This window comes from Ovis aries, chromosome 8 (assembly GCF_016772045.2).
Source record: "Ovis aries strain OAR_USU_Benz2616 breed Rambouillet chromosome 8, ARS-UI_Ramb_v3.0, whole genome shotgun sequence".
NCBI lineage: Eukaryota > Metazoa > Chordata > Mammalia > Artiodactyla > Bovidae > Ovis > Ovis aries.
Genome location: NC_056061.1, coordinates 30,935,739 through 30,958,907, shown reverse-complemented (window position 1 = coordinate 30,958,907; position 23,169 = coordinate 30,935,739). Strand labels below are relative to the sequence as shown.

Below are 23,169 nucleotides of genomic sequence, written 5' to 3'. Positions count from 1 at the left end.
CTGTCCCTGGGATTTTCCAGGCAAGAACACTGGAGTGGGTTGCCATTTCCTTCTCCAAAGCATTAAAGTGAAAAGTGAAAGTGAAGTCACTCAGTCGTGTCTGACTCTTAGCAACCCCATGGACTGCAGCCTACGAGGCTCCTCTGTCCATGGGATTTTCCAGGCTCCTAACCTATAATACAGAAACCACATAAGCCATAACTATGAGTAAACTGTAATGTAGCCTTTTGGCTCTTACATTGCTATTCCCGCCAGTTTAACCTAAATTTAATAGAAAAGGAAGTAGTGAGGACTTGAACCTGAATAAACCCAGAAGAAGACACAACCAGGAAAGGTTCAACCTACTGTGCAGTAAAAACTGACTGCACCAGAATAGTGTTACACCTACTTTCACATTTTATCCTTTTTTTTCTTCCTTAAATTGCTCTAGCCTTTTCTAAATTCAATCCTCAAAATGAATTAACAATTTTTCTGCATAAGTTGTTGCTTCTTTACTCTTTCATTACTGGTAAAACACATGGACATACCGTACAAGGTATAGCAGTAACAGGTACACTCTGAGGTCAGCCAAGGGTGCTCATTCTAGTCTAAACATCTGAATTAAATAGCAAACCAGTATTTTAAGACTAGCATTGAAAGGAATGTTCCCTATATTCTAGAGCACTATTGTCCCACTCCATTTCATTTAAATAAATGCATTCTATTCATAAGTTTGCTACATTAGTGATTCACTGAAAACAGGAGTACATTTTAATAAATAAAAAAAGGTTTAACTCAAATGCAAACCAAAGTAATTTAATGAATACAATCTATTTTGCCTTTCTCTATGGTACAAACAATTACAGGCTAACACTGTGTGTCTCAGCTTTCCAAGTCTATTCTTTTGCATGAAAAAGTATAGAAATAACCAACTAAAGGAATACTACATGTATAAAATGCTAATAAGTAAGCCACATTTCAAAAATCTAGTTTACAGAATAATTTATAAAATTCTAAAAACTCACCACCTTAGAAAAATGACTAGATGTAAGAGAAGAGCCTGTACAGTATTTACAATTAAGATGTAAAGTTGTTTTGTTAAATCCACTTTTGAAATCACATAGGCACAATATTAAATTCTGAGTCAATGGATAAAGTATGTCTACAACTTCAGACCTACATCAGTTATTTGTTGCTTTTCTTTAAATTCAAAAGGTAGTTTCAACAACTTATTTCCAATAGTCAGTCTTGAAAATAAGTCAATTTATACAAAACAATAATATCCCAGTAGAGACATGTTTTACAGTTGACAGAGAACTTTTTCTAAATTTTGTACCTAGAGGCCTAAGATCTAACTAGCATTAGGATATACTAACAAAGTATTCTTTAAAGAACCAAGGTCTTTTCTCTTAAAATAAGCCTAATATAAAAGTAACAAATTTGAACACTTGAGTTACGGTAACAAGAAGAGAAGTGAAAGTAGCTCAGTCCTGTCTGACTCTTGTAAGAAACTCTCTCTTAAGGTGTAATGTTAGAGCACCCTCTGCTGACTAATCAACTCAAATACTCTTAAGAAAAAGATCCTTAATTTAATATCAGCTTTTTTCATTTCCCATATAATTTTTAAATATTAAAGACATAAAGAATGTAGAGGATAAAGCACTAACCAGAGAAAGCCTCCCTGGCACCTCTTTACAAATCGACAATATATTAAGTATTCAGTATACGCATACCACTGTTCTTAAATATTTTTCTATTCTAACATGGACAATTTAACACGTAATGAGAACATATAGAATCAGAGAAAACAACAACAACTAACAAAAAGAATTATCACCACATATAGCAAAAAGATCCCTGAACTGAGAGCCTCAATGTATGGTCCTACTTGCTCATTTGAGTAAGTTATTTTATTTATCTGAGTCTCAGTTTTATCAATAAAAAAACTTATTTAGATTCGTTTATTCATTCAACAAACATTTACTTAGCACCTCTTCTGAGCCACTGCTTAAGCTACAAAGCACCTGCTCAAGCACCTCACATAGATGATTAAACATCTGCAAAATAATTAATATAAATAGGAGAAAGCATTATTATAGAGAGAAACAATATCAATTTATACTTTCTTCCTTCTTTTGGGAATTGTCTAAACTGGTATTTGATTTTCTTTCTCACTTGAATCTACTTAAAACTTCAAAGAATTAAGCATAAAGCAGATATCATCCTCCTCCTCAAATAAATGTTCCTCTACTCTTTTTTCTTGATAATTTTAAATAATTTTATTTATTTATTTTTGGCTGTCCTGGGTCTTCATTGCTGCGTGGGCTTTTCTCTAGTTGTGACAAGAGAGGGGTACACTTCATTGCAGTACTCAGGATTTTCATTGTGGCGGCTTCTCTCATTGCAGAGCATAGGGTCTAGGATGTGCAGGCTCACATGTGCAGGCTGGGAGCAGTTGAGGCTCCCAGGCGCTAGATCACAGTATCAACAGTTGTGGAGCACAGGCTTAGCTGCTCTGCACCATGTGGTATCTACCCGGATCAGGGATTGAACCTGTGTCTCCTGCACTGGCAGGCCGACTCTCCACCACTGAGCCACCAGGGAAGTCCTCCTCTACTCTTTAGACATCTTTATGGTCTCAAAAGTCCAAGTCTTACAAAGTTGCAGTGATAGCAGCTTCTCTACAATGATTATCCTATCCAATGAAGCCTACTGCTTAAATGCTAGGTAGATATTGACAGCCTAATTCCAGGAAAATAACTCGTATCACACAGGAGAAAATTGCTATGGTTCAGAGCAAAAAGAGAATAGGTCAGAACTTAGTCCAGAGGCTTTGGATTACATTCATGCCTCAGTAAATTATTCATTCCTCAAATATACAGAGTACCTAACAATACTAAAGGCAACGTTGTATCAAAAGCAGTTAAAGCGCTTCCCTGGTGGCTCAGTGGTAAAAAATCCAGCTGCCAATGCAGGAGACATGGGTGTGATCCCTGATCCGGGAAGATCTTACATGCTGCGGGGCAACTAAGCCCATAGGGCACAACTATTGAGCCTGTGCTCTTGAACCCAGAAGCTGCAACTACTGAGCCCACGTGTTGCAATTACTGAAGCCCACGTGCCCTACAGACAGTGCTCAGCAACAAAAAAAGGCCACAGCAATAAGAAGACTGTACACAGCAATGAGAGTAGCCTGGCTCTTACAAAGACAGAAAAGCCCACATAGCAATGAAGACCCAGCACAGCCAAAATAAATAAATAAAACTATAAAAAAAAATTTAATAGCCATTAAATGAGCACACAAGACATAGCTATGAAACTGATTTCATACATAAAAAGTGAACACCCCCAAAACTAAGACGAAGACAATGTGAACACAACTGCTTTCACATAAGCTCTCTAAAAGGAAAAATAACTTCGCTCTTTAATAAAAGATTTTCAGAAAGGATAAATAATGACAAAGTAGGAACACAAATCTTGAAGACAATATAACATGGAGCTGCTGCTGCTGCTGCTAAGTCGCTTCAGTCGTGTCCGAGTCTGTGCGACCTCACAGACGGCAGCCCACCAGGCTCTGCCGTCCCTGGGATTCTCCAAGCAAGAACAGTGGAGTGGGTTGACATTCCCTTCTCCAATGCATGAAAGTGAAAAGTGAAAGTGAAGTTGCTCAGTCATGTCCGACTCTTTGTGACCCCATGGACTGCAGCCTACCAGGCTCCTCTGTCCTTGGGATTTTCGAGGCAAGAGTACTGGAGTGGGGTGCCATTGCCTTCTCCGCGTAACAGGGAGAAATGGGACCAAATGTCATTTACTGATATCATATATAGAATACAAACCTACAGAAGACAAATCACATCAAATACAAAAATAATCACCACACAAGATGAATTAAAATAGCAGCTGAAAGATGAAGACTTAATAACCATTTACTATAAAAGCTAAGTTGAAGTTTCTCATCGCTTCCAAAGTTTCTCAGTTGGAGGTGGTTTTACATCCCACGCCCTGCAACATTTTTATTATCACAACTGGCAATAGTGGGTAGGGGCCAGGGCTGCTGCTAAAAATACTGCAACATACACAGTAGCCCTTCCACAACAAAGAATTATCTGGCTTCAAACATCAATACGGCCCTTGCTGAGAAACTATGCTTTACAATGATAAAACTAAAAAGCCCACTGTCAGTCACATCAGTTCTTCTTATGGTAATAGATAACCGTAGCCCGCCAGGCTCCTCTGGCCATGGGATTTCCCAGGAAAGAATACTGGAGTGGGTTGCCATTTCCTTCTCCAAATCGACAACTAATGCACATAAAGCAATACAATTTCAATATCCAACTATAATATAGATAGAACTATCAAGAACATAGATCTATCCTATTGCTACTCACCCACAATCTTTCCCCCTCCTTCCTTTCCCTCTACTCTCCTGATCCTTGCTGCTCTTATACTTCTTTTAAGCCACCTTCCCATTCCAAAACCTCCAATTCTTCTGAGAAATAAAAAGAAAACAGAAAACATTGACTTATCTATGCTGCCTGAGGTCTAGAATTATTCAAGAGTCATGAGTCTGATAATGTGATTATGAAGATCCGTATTGTTTTGATTAAAAAATGAACATTATACCAAAAAAAAAAAAGTGACGTGACCCATGACTCAATACAAGATATTACCTTGTATGTTTCTGAATCATTAAGAGAAATCTAGCTACTTGTGGAAATTAATCAGCACAAGGTGAGTTCCAAAAGTTCACTCCTTATTTCTAAATGATCCTTGGATTCAAGACAGTTGTACTTATTACATACCTACTAGCTTTCTTTTATTTGCTTTAAGCCTCTTTTAAAATTCTTCATTTTTTACTATTCCCAGATTCAGACAGCAAGTCCATTATTAAACTATTTATATTCTTCATATTTCACTTAAAGCTTGACTCAGTCTGTACCTTTTTCATTTAACTACACCTATATGGAAGCATTTCAACACCTATATCCCAGCATATCTTGGGTCATTTTATTCTTCTTCCTGTAACTTCTTTAATTTCCTTAAATATTTTTGGAAGCGCAATGACCAAAGCTCCCGGTAACAGAGGAAGCACAAAATTACATCATCTGTAGATAGATAAGCCCAGATTTGGGATTTATTTCCAGTATGTTTCTGAAAAAGGATATTTATTTTAAATGTTTCTGAAAAAAATAGTACTCTGATATATCATCAAAATTATTTTTCACATAAAAAGGAAATCAATATACTTTAACTACTAGACCAAAGCTAAACAACATAACACAGTGGTCAAACTGTATGTGGCAATCAGTTTGAAAGATGCCCCTTCAGGTAATCATGTGTATATAAAGATCTGTTTATAAAGATTTTAGAGACAGAAACAAAACTGATTAGTATCACAGACTGACTTATCCATATTTTAAATATATGTTAAAAAAAACATAACCAAATATACTATTATCATGTCATATAAAAAATCTATTGATGAAATATATAAATCTGTCCCATGCATCCAAATAGAAAGCAGAAATATTTCCAATAAAATATTTTAGCATTGATTTAAAATCCACTGTATTATAGAGCTAGACTAGTGATTTCTTGCACAGAACTTTTAAAAAACTGCTTCAAGGCACTATATTTTCTTAAAGCTATCATATACTCAATGCTTAATAATGCAGAAAAATTCACTCACCATTTCAGTGGTGTGCCTTCATATTCAAACCATATCTCACTAATGTCTTCTTGTCTCATAACCTTCTGAAAGTGCTTTTTCACTTTGTCAGTTACCAACGTCAAATAACTTACTCTTGGCAAAAGCAACTGAAATGAAAATTTATAAAACCATATTTATTTACTATTTTTTTCAAAAAGAAATACACTATATGCTTTTAAACTACATTTTGAATATTCTGAAAAAGTCATGTTTTTTGCATTATTTTGAATATTATACACAAAGCAAATTGTTTTTTATAGAAAATCAAAGGCTAAAGGTTAAGATGACTTAAAATTTCTTATGAGGTCATTACTTGATGTATAGCTTATAGGGTTAATGCCTAGAATAAACAAGTCTATGTGTAATCCTTCTGTAAAAGTTTTTTCCAAATAAAAATACAATGCAATCAGAAGCCATACTATTTAGGATACTTATCAGTTCTATCAAACTTAACCTGAAAATCAGTATGATTCACCTGAGTTAATTCAACTTCTGGGAAGATAATCACCTCAGTGTAATGTACACTTTGACTTATCAATTAAGACTTCTCAGTTAATCCATCGTATTTTGATAATCTACTGTGTACTGAATCAGTTGTGTGAAGAACACCAAGGCAAGGACATAATCTATCCTCATCTACAAGGCTAAAATAAAGTGGAGGTTAAAAAAAAACCTCCTAAAAAGTACTTACAAAACTACTTCATGGCAGCAACAGAAAGGCCTTTAAAGGTCAGCTAGAAGATTTCATTCGATAAACAATGAAGCCCACTATGATACCACAAATAAAATGATATGATGAGAAATAGTGAAAAAAGTGAAAGTGTCAGCTGCTTAGTCATGTCTGACCCTGCAACCCCATGGACTGTAGCCCACCAGGCTTCTTTGTCCATGGAATTCTTCAGGCAAGACTACTGGAGTGGGTAGTCATTCCCTTCTCCAGGGGATTTTCCTGACCCAGGAATCAAATCCATGTTGCCCACATGCAGGCAGGTTCTTAACCATCTGAACCAGCAGGGAAACTCCAAAGAGAAACAGTACTTGAGGGTTATTCTAACCATTGTATACAAAAGACTGCAATAAGATTCTAGACAGGAAATCTCTTAAGGAAATACTACATGAAATGAGAAAGAAGGAATGGAAAAGTAGGAGAGACCTGGAAATTAGAACAAATTTTGGTGAGTGAACTCTGGGAGTTGGTGATGGACAGGGAGGCCTGGCATGCTGCGATTCATGGGGTCGCAAAGAGCTGGCAACGACTGAGCGACTAAACTGAACTGAACTGAATGAAGAAATCTGAAGGAGGTAAGAGACGTTAGATGACTAACTTTTGAGCTACACATTCACATCTTTAAATGCAATAAAGCACAAGCTTAGAATATAATGCTGATGAACTGGGGTCCTGGTAGTGTCAGTCAACACTAATCTGTCCTATGGAGGCTGGACCTACTTGGGCTTTGGAGAGAGAAAAGTCTGGGAAGGAACACTGAGGATGGTATAGTAAGAACCGGAATAGTATGAAGGCCATCAGTGTTATTCCCCCCAGGAAAGGAGCCTAGAAAGAAAACATAAGAAAGCAATGATTTATTTAAAGAACCTACAAGTAGATAAAAGGAGGAACTTGGCAAAAAATTCATGTATTCTCCTCCTTTGCAGGAGAAGCTCTAGCCATTTCTTGCTTTCCTAAGGTTCTGTTTTCTTTTGCTGGTAAAATGGTTTGTTACTCTCTTTCAGCTGCTTCTGTGAATGGAACTCTGCATCACTTTTCATGTTGCTTATTCAAAGTTATGTTTTTTTGATCAGTGAATCAAAGAGAATTATGTACTGGGCTGGGACCTATATACAAAGATAAATAGTCTGGTTCAGGGATCGATCTTAATCAATGAAGATAGAGGGAACAGGCTCCAGTTAGGTAAGACAACATTACAGTGGTCCTAGGGGCTACAAGGTAAAGGGTGTGAGTGGTAGCTGGAATGCTCCAGTATGGAAAAAAGGTGCCCATACTAGGAATAAGCTGTAGGATAGCAGTGTGAATTGAACAGAACATGAGTTCCTCTCTTTAAAAAATTTTTAAATTTTTTGGTCATGCCACACAGCAAGTGCAATCTTAGCTACCTGACCAGGGAGGGATCAAACCCACACCCTGCTTTGGAAGCATGGAATCTTAACCCCTGGACCGCCACGGAAGTCCCCAGAAGCTCTTCTTTTATTATATAATGAAACAACTAAAATGTGATTAGAGAAGAAAAGAAAAAGGAAACTAAAAGTTACTAAGTATAAGGAAAAGCACTAGTTGTTTTACAGGAAGTATTATTATCACTTCTATTTTACATACAGCTTAAATATTAGTAACTTGTCAAAACTATATTCTATTAAAGAAATCACAAAGAAAAATTCATTAGCATCACAAATGACAGAATCAAGTACAGATGTAACATGGACAGTCTCTAAGAAATTAAAATATCATGGTAAATTAGCCATTTTTAAAAAATAAATAAATATAATCTATTCGTCCAACAGTTCTGTATTATTAAATCCAGGACTTTAACCAGTCTGTTGGGCATTACATAGTTATCTACTCTGTAGAGAATGATATTCACCTACGGAGGAAGATATTCACCTACAGAGGAAGATAAATCAGGAACAAATGAGTGTGGGTATCAGCTCTTGATTTTGGAAAGACCTATACTACATGTACAAGGTTCAGCTAGAGTTGCTGGAAAATTCACAGAAGATTTTCATGATACAAACATTTATTTCCAATAAGGAATGAGTAACATTAGAATGTAAGCTCCATTAAGACAAGGGTTTTCATCTGTTTTGTTCACAGCTAACATTCCAAATGGCCAAAATAGTGCCTGCTTTATAAGAGGCGTATAACAAATATTTGATAAAGAATCAGAGATGCCAAAGGTTAAAAGTATAACAAAAGGTCAAAAGTGATAAATTTTAAAAGAATGCTCATTCTTAAGACAGAATCTACACTCACACTAAAATGTAGCTGGAATCTTCTGTTCTACATTGCCTGTGGGAGTAATCTGTAACTAATATAAATATAGTAGCACTAAGAAAAAACTAGAATAGGTACAGATACAGTTTATCCAGTAAGTATTTAAATAGGTAAAATGGAAAGAAAATAACAACAAAAGCATCACCCTGCCTTCTACATTAGGATTGTATCACACAAGAATTTTCTTTGGTGTATTTCATTGGTTTACTTCAAGCTCATTTTTTAAAACTGTGTTAAAATATACCTAGCATAAAATTTACCATGTTAACCATTTTAAGCAAACAGTTCAGTGACATTAAATACATTGACACTGCTGTGACTATCCCAAATACACTGACACTGCTGTGTCATCCATGTGACACCCATGACTATCCATCTCCAGAACTTTCCGTCAAATTCTGTACCTATTAAACAATAATTACCTCATTCTCTTCTTCCTCCCTAGTGGCTCAAACAGTAAAGAATCTGCCTGCAGTGCAGGAGACCCAGCTTCGATCTCTGGGTCGGGAAGATCCCTGGAGAAGGGCATAGCAACCCACTCCAGTATTTTTGCCTGGAGAACTTCATGGACAGAGGACTGGTGGGGTACAGTCCATGAGACACTTCTGAGCAACCATCACTTTCCCTTCTTCCTCCCAGCCTTCCATAATCACTTTTTAACTTTACGGCTCTGAATTAGACCCTTCTAGAAGGCAATGGCACCCCACTCTGGTACTCTTGCCTGCAAAATCCCATGGACAGAGGAGCCTGGCAGGCTGTAGTCCATGGGGTCACTAGGAGTTGGACATGACTGAGCGACTTCACTTTCACTTTTCACTTTCATGCATTGGAGAAGGAAATGGCAACCCACTCCAGTGTTCTTGCCTGGAGAATCCCAAGGACAGGGGAGCCTGGTGGGCTGCCATCTATGGGGTTGCACAGAGTCGGACACGACTGAAGCGACTTAGCAGCAGCAGCAGTTACATCTAAATGGAATCATAAAATATTTGTCCTTTTGTGTCTGGCTTATTTCACTTTCATTAATGTTTTTAAGGTTCAAGTTCTTTTAATACAAAAAGGATTAACCCCTCCAGGGATACTCTCCACTATATGGACTCTTATTCTTTTATTCCTCATTCACCACTCAGTATGATCCACGTGATACATTTTTCTTCCCTCTGTATAGCCAATAAGGAATACATGTTTTATATAATTGTATAGATTACTTGACTTCCGTGGTGGCTCAGCAATAAAGAATCCACCTGCAACACAGGAGATGCCAGCTTGATCCCTGCATCGGGAAGATTCCCTGGAGAAGGGAATGGCAATCTACTCCAGTATTCTTGCCTGGGAAATCCCATGGACAGAGGAGCCCAGTGGGCTACAGGCCACAGGGTCGCAAGAGTTCGACATAACTTAGCAACTAAACAAAAACAACAGATTACTTATGTTTCAGGGGAAAACTGCCTGTAATATTATTTGTTTACACTAAATCCTATTTTGTCCAAGAATTTTCTGTTATAAAATTAGAGATTCACTTAACAAACAAACATAGAATTAAAATACACTAGAATCCTCTAGCAAACAGAATCCAACAACATATTAAAAAGATCACACATCATGACCAAGTGGGCTTTATCCCAGGGATGCAAGGATTCTTCAATATTCGCAAATCAATCAATGTGATACACCACATTAACAAATTGAAAGATAAAAACCATATGTTTATCTCAATAGATGCAGAGAAAGCCTTTGACAAAATTCAACATCCATTTATGATAAAAACCCTCCAGAAAGCAGGCTTAGAAGGATACCTCAGCATAATAAAACCCATATATGATAAACCCACAACAAACAAATTATCCTCAATGGTGAAAAACTGAAAGCATTTCCCCTAAAGTCAGGAACAAGGCAAGGGTGCCCACTCTCACCACTACTGTTCAACATAGTTTTGGAAGTTTTAGCCACAGCAATTAGAGATGAAAAAGAAATAAAAGGAATCCAGACTGGAAAAGAAGATGTAAAACTCTCACTGTTTGCAGATGACATGATCCTCTGCATAGAAACCCCTAAAGACACCTCCACAGAATTACTAGAGCTAATCAATGAATATAGTAAAGTTGCAGGATATAAAATAATACACAGAAATCCCTTGCTTTCCTATATACTAACAATGAGAAAACAGAGAGAGAAATTAACAAAACAATTTCATTCACCACTGTGATGAAAAGAATAAAATACTTAGGAATAAATCCACCTAAAGAAACAAAAGGCCTATATATAGAAAACTATAAAACACTCTTGAAAGAAATCAAAGATGACACAGATGGCAAGAACCAATATAGTGAAAATGAGTATACTACCCAAAGAAATCTATAAATTCAATGCAATCCCTATCAAGCTACCAATGGTATTTTCCACAGAACTAGAATAAATAATTTCAAAATTTGTATGGAAATACAAAAAAAACTCAAATAGCCAAAGCAATCTTCAGAAAGAAGAAGAATGGAACTTGAGGAATCCACCTGCCTGACTTCAGACTATACTACAAAGCTACAGTCATCAAGACAGCTTGGTACCAGCACAAAAACAGAAATATAGATCAATGGAACAAAATAGAAAGCCCAGAGATAAATTCACACACCTATGGATACCTTATCTTTGACAAAAGAGGCAAAAATATACAATGGAGAAAAGACAATTGCCTTAACAAGTGGTGCTGGGAAAACTGGTCAACCACCTGTAAAAGAAAGAAACTAGAACATTTTCTAACAATACACAAAAAACTAAATTCAAAATGGATTAAAGATCTAAATGTAAGATAGAAACTATAAAACTCCTAGAGGAAAACATAGGTAAAACACTCTCTGATATAAATCACAGCAGTATCCTCTATGACCCACCTCCCAGAGTAATGGAAATAAAAGCAAAATAAACAAATGGGACCTAATTAAACGTAAAAGCTTTTGCACAACGAAGGCAACTGTAAGCAAGGTGAAAAGACAGCCTTCAGAATGAGAGAAAATAATAGCAAATAAAGCAACTGACAAAGAATTAATCACAAAAATATACAAGCAGCTCATGCAGCTCAATATCAGAAAAATAAACAACCCAATCAAAAAATGGGCCAAAGAACTAAACAGACATTTCTCCAAAGAAGACATACAGATGGCTAACAAACACATGAAAAGATGCTCAACATCACTCATTAACAGAGAAATGCAAATCAAAACCACAAAGACGTACCATCTCATGCTGGTGAGAATGGTTGCTATCAAAAAGCCTACAAATAATAAGTGCTGAAGAGGGTGTGGAGAAAAGGGAACCCTCTTTCTTTAGGAATAAATCCCACTGTTGGTGGGAATGCAAACTAATACAGCCACTATGGAGAACAGTGTGGAGATTCCTTAAAAAACTAGAAATAGAACTGTCATACGACCCAGCAATCCCACTGTGGGGCATACACACTGAGGCAACCAGAACTGAAAGAGACACAGGTACCCCAGTGTTCATTGCAGCACTGTTTACAACAGCTAGGACATGGAAGCAACCTAGCTGTCCATCGGCAGACGAATGGATAAGAAAGCAGTGGTACATATACACAATGGAATAGTACTCAGCTATTAAAAAGAATGCATTTGAATCAGTTCTAATGAGGTGGATGAAACTGGAGCCTATTATACAGCGTGAAGTAACTCAGAAAGAAAAACACCAATACAGTATATTGACACATATACATGGAATTTAGAAAGATGGTAACAATGACCCTATATGCAAGACAGCCAAAGAGACATAGATATAAAGAACAGACTTTGGACTCTGTAGGAGAAGGCAAGGGTGGCATGATTTAAGAGAATAGCATTAAAACATGTATATTACCATATGTGAAACAGAGAACCAGTCTAAGCTCGATGCATGAAATAGGGCACTCAAAGCCGGTGCACTGGGACAACACTGAGGGATGGGATGGGGAGGGAGGCGGGAGGAGGGTTCAGGATGGGGGACACACGTACACCCATGGCTGATTTATGTCAATGTATGGTGAAAACCACTACAATAAAGTAATCAGCCTCCGATTAAAATAAATAAGTTAAAAAACACACTAGAATTCTGCTCCATTTCAATGTGTGAGGCATCACACTAGGTGATGAGGACAGAGCAGTGAATGAGACAGAAAGAGCTCTTCCTCTCATGAAGCTACAGGCTTAAGAGGAAGACAGTAAAGACAAAACTACAGATGCGATGAGTGTGAAGAAGTAAAGGGTGTCACAGGCACAAACAGCAAAGAAATTTGCAGGAAAGCTCAAGGAAGGCCTTTACAGGAAGTAAATTTTAAGGCAAGAGTCAAAAGGGAAACAGGAATGAATCAAACATGGGTGGATTTGGATGTCTGGGTGTGAGTAGGGTGGGAGATACTTCTGTTCATTCTAGCAGAGGGAACTGCAAGGAAGGTATGCCGTGAATACAGAAGGACAAAGAATGGCATATGAGGAACTATGACAATTTGAGTATGACAGGACTGTAGAGGTTTAGGACAGAATAGTACTGAAGGAGTAAGGGACCAGACCATGAAGAACCTTGTAAACTACATTAAGGATCCTAAAGGCAATGAAAAGCCACTGAAGGTTTCCAGCTGGCAGGTGAAAAGATTAGATACGTGTTTTTAAAGATTACTCTAACTGTGCAGACTGGAAAACGCAAAGAGGGCAGGACTGAAACCAGGGAAATCAGCTAATATTATAAAACCCCTCAGTTTTCAAATGGTCTGAAATCACGGCATATGAAAGGTATAAGAAAAGTGTGAAATATCTGAGATGTAGAATCAGACAGACCCAATTTTGGCTGAATGTCAGGGATATAGGATAAGTCACTATCAAAGGATGAGTTCCATGTTAACTGCTATAAGAGTAATTAATTAATAAGTAAAATAAATAGAGAAGGCAGAAGATGGGATCCAGATGGAAGGTAGGGCCTTGCCCGAGAAGAAAGGGCACCTCTTCCATTAAAACAAGTGAGAAAAAGTGAATCTGTGCAGATATGCTTTCACCTCTCTATGCAGATACGCTTTACAGACTTGTTGGCAGAAAGTTAAGGAAGGTCCTGCCACATGGTTTCTGTTTTCTTTATGAAGTAGGAAGTGAGGTGAAGGCTCAGAGAAGGAGTCCTAGCAGAGGACAGACACAGTTGATAATGGACTGCTGGGAAAAGTTTAGGGTCTACTCAGATCAATTACCACATATCTGCGTGATTACCTCTGGTAAAAAGTCACAAAATATGAATGCAATTTAGTGTGTATGTTTTATATTGGATAATCTAAAGGAAAAGTAACAGTTCAAATGAATATAACAGAAACAACAAAAACTGAAAAGTTGCTTTGTTTCTAGGAAAGTTCCTTGCTAATACTCTCTGTAATATAAGATACAATTCTCAATGATTATGACACACAGAACTGGCTGAAAGATTTATACAGAGCCAACAAATCAAAATGCAGAAATAAACAGAAATATATCTAACATTAATAAGCTTTTCCAATTAAAACAGAAAATCCCAGAAGACTCTTTGAATAAAAATGATTTAATTTACAAATTTGGTACAGAGTGGATATTTTAAAATTCAGTTTCTAAGAAAGAAGCTATAAACATTAATAAAAGGAAGCTACATTCCCATTCACCCATCCTTCTTGCACCTCTACCTGAACACAAATGGATGCTTCAGGTCACAATGACAACCCTGTTATATCACCTCACCTGAACTCTAAGAATGTTTGGGAAAGAGGTCTACTAGCTCTCAGGCCAAATTTTCATCCCATTTCATCTTCCTCTATAAAACAGTATCATTATTATAACTCAAAGGAATTAAAAATACATTCAAGCTTAATTTACAACAAAGAGATATGTGAACTAAAATCATATTGGCACTAAAATGTTTACCGATAATAATTCTAATACTAAAACCACTGCTAGTGGTTTTGTATACAACATTTTCTTTCTTCAGTTCCATTCAGTAGCTCAGTCGTGTCTGACTCTGCAAGCCCATGGACATGGGCATGCCAGGCCTCCCTGTCCATTACCAACTCCTGGAGTTCACTCAAACTCATGTCCATTGAGTTGGTGATGCCATCCAAACATCTCATCCTTTGTCATCCCCTTCTCTTCTCGCCTTCAATCTTTCCCAGCATTGGGGTCTTTTCAAATGAGTCAGCTCTTCGCATCAGGTGGCCAAAGTATTGGAGTTTCAACTTCAACATCAGTTCTTCCAAAGAACACTTAGGACTTATTTCCTTTAGGATGGACTGGTTGGATCTCCTTGCAGTCCAAGGGACTCTCAAGAGTCTTCTCCAACACCACAGTTCAAAAGCATCAATTCCTCAGCACTCAGCTTTCTTTACAGTCCAACTCTCACATCCATACACGACTACTGGAAAAACCATAGCCTTGACTAGATGGACCTTTGTTGGCAAAGTAATGTCTCTGCTTTTTAATATGCAGTCTAGGTTGGTCATAATTTTTCTTCCAAGGCATAAGTGTCTTTTTATTTCATGGCTGCAATCACCATCTGCAGTGGTTTGGGAGCCCAAAAAAATAGTCTAGCACTGTTTCCACTGCTTCTCCATCTATTTGCCATAAAGTGATGGGACTGGATGCCATGATCTTTGTTTTCTGAATGTTGAGCTTTAAGCCAACTTTTTCACTCTCCTCTTTCACTTTCATCAACAGCCTTTTTAGTTCCTCTTCACTTTCTGCCACAAGGGTGGTGTCATCTGCATATCTGAGGTTATTGATATTTCTCCCAGCAATCTTGATTCTAGCTCATGCTTCATACAGCCCAACGTTTCTCATGATGTACTCTGCATAGAAGTTAAATAAGCAGGATGACAATATACACCTTAGACGCACTCCTTTTCATATTTGGAACCAATCTGTTGTTCCATGTTCAGTTCTAATTGTTGCTTCCTAACCTGCATACAGATTTCTCAAGAGGCAGGTCAGGTGCTCTGGTATTCCCATCTCTTTTAGAATTTTCCACATTTTATTGTGATCCATGCAGTCAAAGGCTTTGGCATAGTCAATAAAGCAGAAATAGATGTTTTTCTGGAACTCTCTTGCTTTTTTGATGATCCAGTGGATGTTGGCAATTTGATCTCTGCTTCCTCTGCCTTTTCTAAAACCAGCTTGAACAACTGGAATTTCATGGTTCACATACTATTGAAGCCTGGCTTGGAGAATTTTGAGCATTACTTTACTAGCGTGTGAATGAGTGCAATTGTGTAGTAGTTTGAGCATTCTTTGGCATTGCCTTTCTTAGGGATTAGAATGAAAACTGACCTTTTCCAGTCCCATAGCCACTGATGAGTTTTCCAAATTTGCTGGAATACTGAGTGCAGCACTTTCAGAGCATCATCTTTTAGGATTTGAAACAGCTCAACTGGTATTCCATCACCTCCACTAGCTTTGTTCGTAGTGATGCCTCCTAAGGTCCACTTCACTTCACATTCCAGGATGTCTGGCTCTAGGTGAGTGTTCACACCATCATTTCTTCTTTCTTACACTTCAGTATTTATCTGACTCTTTGTGACCCCATGAACTGTAGCCTGCCAGGCTCCTCCACCCATGGGATTTCCCAGGCAAGAACACTGGAGTGAGTTGCCATTTCCTTCTCCACACTTAAGTATGCATGCGTTTAAAGAGCAAAATCTGAATTATGCTGCATGGTTTTAAAGTTCGTTTCTTTGGTTAATATTTATTATATGCCTGTCACCCAATAATCTGCAAAAATATGACCACAATGAAGTTACTTTTGGGTGAAGAATTAGGAAGAATTCAAGGGAAAAAAAATCAATTATTACTAAAAACAATCTTCCTCTAACAGTTAATCTTATTATTCTACCATTTTTAATTCTATTAGAAAACTTACCCTCTAGTTCTCACAATGGTCTTTTCATACTTAAAACAGATTTATAAATAAGGAAGGAAAAATATTGTATTCTTTACTCGCTTTTTTTAAGTGCAGAAAATGTGTCAAACATCATATTCTGATTTAAAAGTAAACAGTCTTAAATCATATATCTCTTAGCTTTCACTACTTTGACCAACTGGACACACATACACTCCTTCATGTAAGTACTATTAGAAAGCTGCCCAAGGTTAAAAGTTTTCATTAAAATAGCAAAAGCTAGTTTAGAAACAAATAATATCCTAACCCAAGTTACTGAGGGAAAAGAGTAAAAATACATCTAATAAATGAAATGTCTCTAAAAATAAACTATGATCACTTCTCATTTTTAACCATGGAAGTTTTTCTAAAGGTGGAAAACTGCTGAGTTTCCAAAGTAAAAATGATTCAAATTTATATAATCAGTTATGATTATCTGAAAAAGTACAAAAGACTACCCAATTTCTCTGAAAGTATCATTCAGTAAGAAAACCCAGAGAATTTAAACAAACCCCCAACATGGGGGTGGACAGACTTTCATGCACTGAGTATCTAGCATTTGCGTGACATATTCCAGATTCAAGGATGCACAGAGAAAGACGAAACAGTTCCTGTACCCAACAAGTCAGAGGACGGGCCCCTAAAGGAGCTTCCTCCAGCCATCTGACTATCCCCAGCTAGGGCAGGCAGGGGACGAGCGCTGCCTCACCAACACATAGGAGAGAAAGCCAAGGGCAAGCTCTACTAAAGTGAAACAAGAGATGGTCCAGCACCACAGATGTATTTCCACTTCTCCAGATCTTCCTGAGTAAATAATATTATGTGTGCATGCATACTAAGTCGTTTCAGCTGTGTCTCACTCTTCACAACTCCATGGACTGCAGCCCACCAGGCTTCTCTGTCCATGGGATTCTCCAGGCAAGAACACTGGAGTGGGTTGCTATGTACTTCTCCAAGGGATCTTCTCAACCTGGGAATCAAACCCGTGTCTCATGTCTCCTGCATTGGCAGGCGGGTTCTCTACCACTAGCGCCCCTGGGAAGACTGTGTACCTGAGACACAAAGGAAAAGCTGAACTGACAGTAACTGAGAATGTCTTTTCCTACTGGGGACTATCTAGTGAAAAGGCAAGATACTATTATCGCTGACTGACAGATGCTTAAGTCTGGATCATATCGCCAACTGGAAAAGGAAAAAGAAAAGCAGACTAAAATCAAAAGATAACTGCTACTCTCATTTTAGAACAGATAATACACTAACTCAAATCCACAAGCCTACATGCGACAATTTGTGTTATTAAACAATATATTTCATATTATCTATATTAACTCATGAACATATGAAGACACACCCACATCCATATGTTCATTCAGCTATCAAAAAAATTTTTAATAGTTGCTTTGAATACAAAAGAACCAAATCTGAACCTATCATTTTCAAAACATCTTCCTGTTAAAAAACCACACATAACTTATGATTCATTATCATATACTATAGATGTGTAAGAAAAAGAAAGTCAACACGGTCCCGTATCAACATGTCAGCAGTGCTTTTATCCTCTGAGCAGTAGGATTAGAGGTGATTCTTACTTCTTTTCACAGATCTGGGTCTCCTAATTTTTTTTCCATGATGAGCACATATTAATTGTGTAACAAGAGTTGAAAACCAGCCTCCTGGTTCTTAAAAGCTTTCTTTACAGACATGGACAAAGTTCCGACATCCCATTTGCCATCATCAGCATACTTACATAATATGGTTCTGCCTCACGTTCAGTTATCTCATCCTGATACAGGGTGAAGCAAGTTGGAATTCGTCCAAACCACACATCTCGAAGCACATCTTTGTCATCTGTCATTCTTCCAGTGATGAAAGCAGTACATATAGGCTAAATTATTTTCAGCCAAAGCCAAACTGAAAATAAAATGAAGAGTACTGGTCTGATCCTTGTAAGAATAAACAAACGTGCTCCAAAACAAAGATTATAGGAAATCAAGAATGCCGTAAAGATTATTCCCTTCAAAAAACTAGATGATGGCATTCTTTAGAATGAATGCAAAAATCAGTACAACAAATTCCAAATGTGAAGCTATTATTTATTTAAAGAGATCAGGGAAGTAACCATTTCAGAATTACATATACAACTAACAAACCACAGCCAAAGTGAAACTATACTTGCAACATTCTCTCAAGCCCCAAAAAAGTACACTGCTTATCTAAAGTGAACTCTTCACTGTAACTTTTGTCTCAGTTTTCTCATCTATAAAATGGGAATAACAGCACTGACCATGTAAGAGATATGAAAATTAAATTCATACATGTAGAATACTTACAATAATGCCTGTAACACAGTACTAGTAGTATAAGATGTATCTGTCATCATAATTTATAGAACCAACAAGAGCATGTCTCAAAAAAGGTTTAAAAGTCGAAAACTTCAAGAACTTAGAATAATCAAAAGCATTATCTAGTGTAAACTGGAATTAGTAAAGGAAAATACAGCCAAAAATTGTGCAGTGAGCATTGCTAGCAACACTCTCGATAGAGTCACAGTTTGATCTGTGGCAGATGCTGAGGGCTTCACGATGATGATGACAATGACGATGAGGGTGATCATTTTTTAAAAACCTCAGGCATATCTGACTCCGCAACCCAATGGATTGTAGCCCACCAGGCTCCTCTGTCCATGGGGATTCTCCAGGCAAGAATACTGGACTGCGGAGCTATTCCCTTCTCCAAAGGATCTTCCAGACCCAGGGATAGGACCTGAGTCTCCTGCACTGCAGGCAGATTCTTTACTGTCTGAACCACCAGGGAAGCCCCTACAGGCATTGCCCAGAAGGTACTATTTACAGATCTGCTAAATATCCCATGCACTTTCATGTCCTTTCCATAGCTGTGCTCATGCTGGTGGTTCCTAACCCTAAAGTAGCCTTCCCCACCTTGTCTTCAACTGGGACAGCCTTCCGGATCCTGCTCAAAACAGCCTTTCTTCTATGCATGAATCAGGCAGAACCTCACTGCAGCAGGATTTTCAATCTCGTATTCTTTCCACCATACCATATTAACTGCCAAACATCCCTTTCAACTCCAAAATGTCCATGGTTATACTTAAATGTTACTTTGGGAGTGCTTTCATAGGGAGGAGGGGAAAAAGTTAAATATTAACAGAACTTACAGTGTTCAGGAAGAATTTTAAAAGATACTGAACTTGAAGAATGGGTAAAATATGGACAGAAGAAAAGAAGACAAATAATCAATACAGCATCAGCAAAGACAGGAAGTGGCAGGAGCAATATATGAGCCACCTTTTTAGGAAACATATTGGGAACAGCAGTAGACAATGAAAGAGCTGACACTGTGACGTGGTCTACTACCACACATGATTTTAAGCAAGTCACTTTACTTTACTAAGTCTCAATTTCCTTAACTATAAAAGTTACCAGGGTTGTTCTAGAGAAAAAAAATCTATAAAGTATGTGACATGGTACTGGACACAGTAAGTGCTGAGACATAAAAGCAATTATTATTCCTTTAATGTCAAATTTGTAAATATATAATGTAACTAGATCATGAAAGTGAAGTGAAAGTGAAAGTGAAGTCGCGTCTGACTCTTTGCAACCCCATGGACTGTAGCCTACCAGGCTCCCTGTCCATGGGATTTTCCAGGCAAGAGTACTGGAGTGGATTGTCATTTCCTTCTCCAGGGGATCTTCCCAACCCAGGGATTGAACCTGGGTCTCCCACACTATAGACAGACACTTTACTATCTGAGCCAACTAGATCATGAAGTATACCAAATAGATAACTGTAGGTTTTCAATTCTATCCAACAAGCTGTGAGGTTCTGTAACGGTGAAATAAAAACAGTTATCTGGTATAGTCAGAACTATGGCTTTTCCAGTAGTCACGTACAGATGTGACAGTTGTACATAAAAAAGGCTGAGAGCTGAAGAACTGATGCTTTTGAACTGCGGTGCTAGAGAAGACTCGTGAGAGTCCCTTGGACTGCAAGGAGATCAAACCAGTCAATTCTAAAGGAAATGAACCCTGACTATTCATTGGAAAAACTGATGCTGAAGTTCCAGTACTTTGACTACCTGATGGCAAGAAAAGACCCCGATGCTGGGAAAGATTGAGGGTGAGAGGAAAAGGAAGTGACAGAGGATGAGATGGTTGGATGACATCACTGACTCAATGGATGAGAGTTTGAGCAAACTCAGGGAAATAGTGAAGGACAGGGAAGCCTGGCATGCTGCAGTTCACGGGGTTGCAAAGAGTAGGACATGACTTAGCAAATGAACAGCAACAACAAATCTGATGGCAGTGCACAAAAGGCACAAAAGGAGATCTGAGTCAGAGAAAGGATAGCCAGGAAGCAACGTCTGCAACTAAGGCATAAAATAATGACTGCCTGACCTAGACTGGTAGCAGTGGACTGAAAACAGATAGGAGGCTTTTCCAATGAAGAACAGAAGCTGGTAAAATGACTGGCTGAGGGATAAAGACAAGGACTGAAAAGATTTAAATGCTTACAGCAGGCAACAGAGTAAGGTAGTTAAAGAGGTTTTGAAACTGGACTGACATGGGTTTCAACCCTGACTTCCTCATATAAGCTGTGAGTCCTTGGACAACAAACCTGACATCTCCAAACCTCATATCTGTAAACTGAAGATAATTCTAATGTCACAGGTTGCTCTGTGTTTAGCACCTAGTAACCAACAACTGGAAAAATGGAATATGTATTTAATTCCATGGCCCCTCTGCTTGCATACCCTTTGCCCCTTCTCTTGGCGAATTCTTAATCCTCTTTTAAGAGTGAACCTAACATCAGTTTCTTGAGAAGCCTTCCACTAAGCAAACTACAATCTAATTACTTATTATTTATCTTTATTGTTATATGGTATAACAACACACTGCAGTTATGTTTATCTTATCTGACTCTTGCCCCTCCCAAAACTGAACTGTGAATTCCTGGACAGCAGAAATTGAGTCATATATACCTTTGTATCAGGGAGGGTAGCACAATTAGCACATAGTAGGTTCTGGAATTTTTGTTAAACACTGGAAAATATATAAATAAATAAAATACATAAACCCCAAGGTTACCCTAGCTATTGAAGAAACTTCTCCACCTAAACTCTTTCCTAAATTGGTACAATCACACTTTAAATTCAGTGAATTTTATCATTTTAGAAAAACATGTTTCCCTCTCATACATACACAATGATATCAAACCATGCATCCAACTTGAAGGTAACATTTTCGAAGAACAGAAATCTCAGACCATGATACAGTCTACTAGAAATAAGCTTCTTTAGGGCAATGACTACTACCTGACTGCTGCTGTATTTTCTGCATCTAATTCACAGCCTGGAAAAATGGTAGGTGTGTCCAAAGACAAACACTTAGCAAACAGTATAGTGAGTATAAGAATGTAACGCACAATTAACCATCCCTTTTACAAACCAAGAACGGCTAACCTACTACCTGAAGCTGTTTTTTTGCTGACAAAATCCCCAACTATCCACAAATTACTTAAAATATCAAATACCTACTACTAGTAAATTTGTAAACATCTAAAAATCTGCTGGCTGGTCTCCCTTTAAAATCGGAAGTGGGCTCTGGGTACAGCCCAGGGTTCTCAAGTTTCCCTAGTCCATTTATTCTTCCACTGTCCCAGATCAACTCTCTCGTCTCAACTTTTCACATCTCCTTCCTTACTCTCTTTCAGCTAAAGACTTGGCTTTTTAACTATTTCCTTCTATCTGGTTACTAAGGATCACTAGTTTTGAACAGGGGTTTTAATGAACAGGCCCACCCCCATCCTGGGGGATATGGTCTGTAACTCACCCCAACCTCCAAATGTTGAAATGTCCTGAAGTCCTTGAACCCTGCCTTTGGAGATCTCTTAGGGTTTTAAAAATCATTTACACATTAGCAATTCCCACATTCACATCTTCAACCTAGACTTCTCTTCTGAACTCTGGTTCCACATACACTACTGTATACTGACATTTCCTTTGGAAATTCAGCAAGTGCCAAACAGAAGATGATTTCAGATCTCCCTCTCTCCTCTTCCTAGTACTCTGTGATCCTCCCCAAACCACTAAGCGGTAACTCCATTCTTTAGTTGCTCAGGCCTTAAATCTGGGAGTCAACCATGAGCCCTCTTCACAGCTGACCAGCTCTAGCTTAGACACCAGTCTAGAACCTGGCTATGTCTCACCGCCTCCACTATTACCACACTGATCCAAGTCACTGTGACCTTTAACTCAGATAAATGTCACAGTCTACCAACAGAGGTCTCAACATTTCTGCAGAGAGATAACATAATCAGAAAAAAAAAATTTTTTTAAACACAAGTCAGATGAGTTCACTCCTTTATTCAAAACTTGTGTTGTTTAGTCCCTCAGTCGTATCTGACTCTTTCGCAACCCCATGGACTGTAGCCCTCCAGGCTCCTTTGTCCTTGGAATTCTCCAGGCAACAGTACTGGAATGGGTAGACATTCCCTTGTCCAGGGGATCTTCCTGAACCAGAGATCCACACTGCAGGTGGATTTT

At 38.0% G+C, this 23,169-nt stretch overlaps 1 protein-coding gene across 20 annotated transcripts in view; it reads right to left on the bottom strand.

The window, feature by feature from the left end:
* ATG5 (autophagy related 5) overlaps positions 1-23,169 on the bottom strand; it is a 179,489-nt gene that overhangs the window by 119,892 nt on the left and 36,428 nt on the right. For 16 of the 20 annotated variants that reach the window (XR_003590118.3, XM_042253358.2, XM_060419533.1 and 13 more), the window contains 2 exons: positions 18,355-18,518; positions 5,669-5,796 (listed from right to left, as the gene is read on the bottom strand). Coding sequence is in view for 19 of the 20 variants with exons in the window: in XM_042253358.2 (XP_042109292.1) it covers positions 5,669-5,796; positions 18,355-18,462 (236 nt within the window). In the remaining variant the exon portion in view is untranslated. The remainder of the gene's footprint in view (positions 1-5,668; positions 5,797-18,354; positions 18,519-23,169) is intronic. The other 4 variants (XM_060419537.1, XM_060419539.1, XM_060419536.1 and 1 more) reach the window with 1 other exon arrangement.